Source organism: Octodon degus, unplaced genomic scaffold, assembly GCF_000260255.1.
Source record: "Octodon degus isolate 3935 unplaced genomic scaffold, OctDeg1.0 scaffold00173, whole genome shotgun sequence".
In the NCBI taxonomy this organism is placed as follows: domain Eukaryota; kingdom Metazoa; phylum Chordata; class Mammalia; order Rodentia; family Octodontidae; genus Octodon; species Octodon degus.
The window spans coordinates 2,054,595-2,060,353 of NW_004524749.1; the positions used below are offsets into that span (position 1 = coordinate 2,054,595).

Consider the following 5,759-nt stretch of genomic DNA (forward strand, 5'->3'; position numbering starts at 1 on the left):
TATGATAGCCATTCTTTCTGGGGTGAGATGATATCTCAATGTTGTTTTAATTTGCATTTCGCATATGGCTAGTGACGTTTGTATTCTTTGTAGATCCCTCCGATGATGAATGGGAAGATCTTTCTAGCAGTGATGAGAGTGATGCATTTTTGGAGACTTCCTTCAGTGAGAGTGGTGGGCAGCTGCTGTCTCCACTCTGCCTCTCCCATGAGATTCACACTGCTCTCACCAATTTCTTCATCCCAAAGAAGGTAATCTCTTTTCATTCCAGGCTCATTAAAGAATAAGGGAACCAGGTGTGGTGCCACACGCTTGTGATCCCAGCATTTAGGAAGCCAAGGCAGGAAGATTTGCAAGAGTTTGAAGCCAGCTTGGGTTATACAGTGAGTTCAAGGCCAGCTTGAATTACAGAGCAAGTCTTAAAAAAAAAAAAATACATGGGGAAGGCATGAGTAAGCTGTTCACTCTGTATGCAGCAGAGGTGAGCACACACTTCCATTTGCAGCTCATGAGAGGCAGGCATGATAGTGCACCTGTGATCCCAGCATTTTTTGAGGCTGAGACAGAGACAGTGTCTGAAAATGCAGGGGTTTTTTTATTGTTATTTATTTATTTTGCAGTTCTGGGATCAAACTCAGGACCTTGCAGGCACTTATGCCACTGAGCTATATCCTTGATCTTCAAAATACAATTTTTAGACCAGGCATGATACATGCCTGTAATCCAGCACTTGTGAGCCTGAGGCAGGAGGATTGCCATGAGCTCAAGGATAGCCTGAACTATGCAGTAAGACCCTGTCTCAGAATAAGTAAATAAAATTAAAAATCAAATGTTGAGGTTTGTTTTGCTTTGTTTTTTGAGACAGAGTCTCCACTCTGCCTCTCTAGGCTGGCCTTGAATCTGTGCTCCTCCTCGTTCCTCAGCCTCCCACATGCTGGGATTACAGGTGTGCACCATCATTCCTAGCCAAAAAAATGTTTTCAAATGGTTGAGAAGTAGCTCAGTGTGAAGGCCATGTGCAATCTGCAGGACCATCAGAAAGAAAAAGGAAGGAAAATAAAAAAGTTAGATGATGATAAAGAGGAGACAGTGGATCTCGTTCTTGGAGAAGGTGATCTGCCTGATGCTTGAACTGCGTGTGCAGAATGCTCCGCCTGTTTCGCACTAGTATTCCCTAATGTACTTTTACATGTTTGTAAAACAACTTTTTCAATATTTTGGTGAAATATTATGAAGGTGGACCTTACAAGTAGACAAAAGAGAAGAAAGATACCTTCTGATACTGTTAAAAAAGAAAATTCTAGAACTAGGCTAATAGAACATTCCATTTTGGTCACATCTAATCATTTCGATTGAAAGTTCAGTGATGCCTTGGTTGTCAAGCCCAGTTTCATTACACATTCGTTTTCAAACAAAAAATTTGAGAATTGAACATATTTTTCCAATAAGTAATAATGTAAAACTTCATAGTTGATTGTGAGGCCCAGAATTTTTTCCAGACCTTTAACCGATTTTGCAGTGATTTCTTTAACTGTCCTGGTTCTCAGTTTTCCTCTTAGCTTTATTGCTGGTTTTACCTTCTTTGGAGCCATTGTTATATTTCATACAAATCAAGTACAATAAGGAAAAGCACAAGAATGAATATTTTAATGCACTAACACAAGTACTGTATGTCGTCTGGAACACAAGCAGCACATACACTGAAGCATCACCCCTTTGTGTCTCCGATGCAAAGTGTGAGTCACACTCAGCTCGTACAGGTTTTATCCTTTTATTCTTTTAAAGTTGTTGGGGGTTTTTTTGGAGACAGTCTCACTATGCAGTTCAGGCAGGCTGGCCTTCAACTTACTATTGTAGCCCAGGCTGACTTCAAACTCCCAGTAATCCTTCCTGAGCCTCCTGAGTGCTGGGATCACAGGTACCACTGTACCCAGCCAATACACGTTTTTTTCAAGTCAGAGTTTCAGTTTGACTATCAAGCAAAGTTATGAACACTGAGCAGATTTTTTTTCCCAGCTTGGTTGTTTAAGTAGTGGAAACTTCAGATGTGAAGTTTTTTGACAACTGAGGTTGTTATGTTAGAGTCTTATACAGAAATCATGTGTAAGATAACTGCTCTTCAACCTTTGACTTACTGCCTTTTTTTAAACCTAGGTTTTTGAGAAAACTGCCTCTCCAAGCAGCATTGCAGTTGATATATGTTCTAGGCACCCTCCTTGGAAACCTTTGATTAGAAAGTAAGACCTTGTCTATTTTCAATAATATGTGTCGTTATGTGAAATGTTACACCACTACTCTCAAAGTAATAGTGATTTCTCCTATGATGTGGGAGTTGTTCCTGGGTTTATACCTGGAGAAGTGTGTTCTCATACTAGGATTCACACATGAGGATGTTCCCAGCCACTGGACTCAGTTGCCCCAACCTAGAAACCACGTGATGCACATCACAGGTAGAATAGATAGTATGTCCTAATTTTAGCAGATGTGATGCTGAAGTGAGCACTGGGTAATATGTTCTCACATCACCCGTGAGAAATGTAGTCAACAGGGTCTGAATCAGAACCACTTACAATACAAAGGAAACTTACAGTCTTCGGCAAAAGCAAGATACAGCAGTGTACACGGTGTGGATCAACTTCTACAGAGTTCAAAGCCAGGAAACCCTGAACAGTTTTTCTTAGAGATGCATACCTAGGTGGCAGGCCTACAAAGAAAGCAAGAAGTTTGCTTTATGAGTCTGAATAGAGATTACCTCTAGGACTCAGGGAAGTGGGATATAATCAGAATGGGCTTCTGATTATGGGTGCCAATAGTGTTTATTTCTTACACAGATGTATGGATGTTTGCTTTATATACTGTTAAATAAGGTGTGTGTTGCGTGAACCATGTGCATAATGTATTAATTTAAAATAATTTTTAAAATGTTACCTTGCCTAGAAATTCTTCTGAAGCAGCCTCCTCATGACTCTAGATGCATCATGCACTAGTGCCCTAGAGTGCTGCAGCAGTCTGATTGGCAGATTAACAGTTTGTTTATTTATTTATTTATTTATTTATTTATTTATTTATTTATTTTTGTGAAACCGGGGGTTGAACTCAGGCCCTTGCACTTACCAGGGAAGCGCCCCAGCCCCTAGATTAACAGTTTACCTCAGGATTTTTTCATCATGTGCCGTAGACCCTTTTGTGCTTACTCATTTCTTGTCCTAGAACCTGAAACTTAGGCTAACTGTTAATGTGGAATTCTAATGAGTGAGCTTTAGAGAAGTCATGCTGTTCTGCCTCCTCTCCAGAATGAACACTATACAGTGCAGAGCTCTGGTGGGTCTGCAGAGTCTTGTGTCCCTCCTGGACGTGGACCATCTGGGAGGAGCTCCAGTCCTTCAGACACTTGCACTGCATCTGTCACAGCTTCTTTTTGCTCAACCAGGTAAGTATTTAGACCTTATTGTAAAACAGCAGAATTTTACAGAGGCAGGAACATGGGCTTTGTAAATATATGTTGTTTCTCCAACCTGCAAAAATGTTTCCCAGGCACTAATAACCCTATTTGTACTGGCCATGGTATAGAGTCAAGCTACTAGCCCACATTATGTAGACTTTCAAAAATACTGTTGTGAGGCCAGTGAGATCACTCAGCAGACTAAAGCATCTGCTTAGGCAAGTGCAGGGACCAGGATTCAATCCCTGGCACCACATGCTGTGCCAGCCCCGCCCCCAGGATGCGCTGAGCTGGCTACAGAATTTGGGCATGGTGGTGCACACCTGTAATCCCAGCCCTGGGGAGGCTGAAAACAGGAGGATCACTATGAGTCCAAGCTGCATAGGAAGACCCTGTAACAACCAAGTACGTTTAAAAAAAAAAAAAAAGACTACTATTGTGACAATGACCTGTAGAGGGTGGTTTCTATAAAAATAACGTAATAGCTCTTAGGAAACATAATCTAGTAGCTTGTCATATTTCTAAACTTTTTTTAAAAAAAGATATGTCAAGAACAGTCACAAAATAAATTCATGTAAGATCAAAATGCTTAAGTTATTTTCCCACAGTTTAAAAATACTCCATTATTTCTCTAGGACTCAGCTTGATATGGTTTTCCTGTGAATTTTTCCTTAATGAATGTACAACCACTAGTGAGCATAAGCAGCCAGGTGAATGGAGTTCAAGTGTTCTCTGGATAGCAGAGGTGCAGGATGAGTGACTCCAAGTGAAGTAAACTTACTCGCGATCAGGGATGGGGCTCTTGGTACTTGATCAGACTTGCTGAGAGATGGCTCAGCGCCTGGAGATGGCTGGCAGGGTTCCCTCAAGGCTGGGCAGGGTTGGAAACGTGAGAGACCCGGCGAGGTCCTACAAAGTACTGTCCCTGTACCCCACAGTCCAGGTCTCTTTCTCTTTTTGAGAAAGCCGGCAGGGTAATATGAATCTGTGGGCTGACAGGCTAGCTTTGTGCTCCAGTGCTCATTCAGAAGGTGTGAATACCCACCGTTTACTGTGAGGGTGGAAACTCGTGAGGGAGTCTTAACCTGTCCTGGTTTGGAGAGCTGCCCAACTTATTCAATCAATTCAACTTTGTCAAGGTTTTAAAAAGTTAACTATGGTATGGTATCTTAAGGGTTTTTGTTTTGTTTTGTTTTTTGGTTTTTGGGTTTTTTTTTTTTAGTACAGGGTCTCACTACACAGGTTGGATTTGTAGTGATTCTTACTGTTTTCAGCCTCGCAAGAGTTGGGATTACAGGTGCCCACCACCACACCCAGTTTCAATCGCTGGTCTTGAGCTGCACTTCAGGGGCAGGGCTGGCACCTGCATCTGCCTAGGCAGTGTATTTAAGTTTTTTTGTACAAATGAAATTGAACCATACCAGAGGCCTATAATTTAAAAAATAGAGTATGTACTATGCAGGTTTTTGTGTTTGACGAAAGCAAGATGTAGAGCTGTGTATGCTGTTATAGTATTCACTACCTGCTCCCTGTCTTCCCCATTGCATCTGGCTCCTGCAAGCAAACAAACTGGTGTATCAGTGACTTGACTGTGGAGGGGAACTGGGCAGACAGAACAGAGGGAGAAAGGCTTTCCACTTTATATCCTGTCATAACTTTTGCATTTTGTCCTACATACAGTATTACCTGATAAATTTCAGTTCCTAAAAAAAATTTTTTTTAATGTCTATTCTTATAGTTAAGAAGAAAATTAAACACAGAATTGCCTAAGTAGGTTAACGAGGCTTTGGTGGTAGTTATGATTCATAACTGGATGCAGATAATTTTAATAAAAACATACCCCACAGATCTGTTATTCCCAGGAATTTGTTATTAGAATCAACCTTTCATTTACTAATTGTAAACAGTAGGGGTAAAGTTATTGCTGGGGGAAGATTGCCATGAAAATATCTACAGACTGTTTCTCAGAGTCCTATCTGTAGCCTTTTTATTTGTTATCATTGATGCTCGGAGAAGGAGTCAGGAAGCAGCTCAAAAAGTAATATAGTTGTTATTTCTTTTGGAGCAACAGTAAATCATCTTCTCAGAATGACATTTAGTAAAAGATACCCACTTTCTAAGTATTGAGACATGGCACTTCAATATAGGCCTTCTAAACTTCTGGGATTCTCCCTTCCCCGCCACCTCTCCACCCCCCAAACTGGGGATTGAACTCATGCCCTTGTGCTTGGCCAGACAAGCGCTTATTCTACTGAGCCATCTCCCTGGCCCCAAAGAAAGAAAAATTTTTTTTTTTTTTTTTTTTTTTTTTTTTTTT

At 40.9% G+C, this 5,759-nt stretch overlaps 1 protein-coding gene across 3 annotated transcripts in view; it reads left to right on the forward strand.

The window, feature by feature from the left end:
• The window catches only part of Heatr3 (HEAT repeat containing 3), a 41,360-nt gene that overhangs the window by 17,961 nt on the left and 17,640 nt on the right, over nucleotides 1-5,759 (forward strand). For all 3 annotated transcript variants that reach the window (XM_012517392.2, XM_023703541.1, XM_023703542.1), the window contains 3 exons: nucleotides 94-251; nucleotides 2,155-2,237; nucleotides 3,294-3,430. In XM_012517392.2, the coding sequence (XP_012372846.1) occupies nucleotides 94-251; nucleotides 2,155-2,237; nucleotides 3,294-3,430 (378 nt within the window). The remainder of the gene's footprint in view (nucleotides 1-93; nucleotides 252-2,154; nucleotides 2,238-3,293; nucleotides 3,431-5,759) is intronic.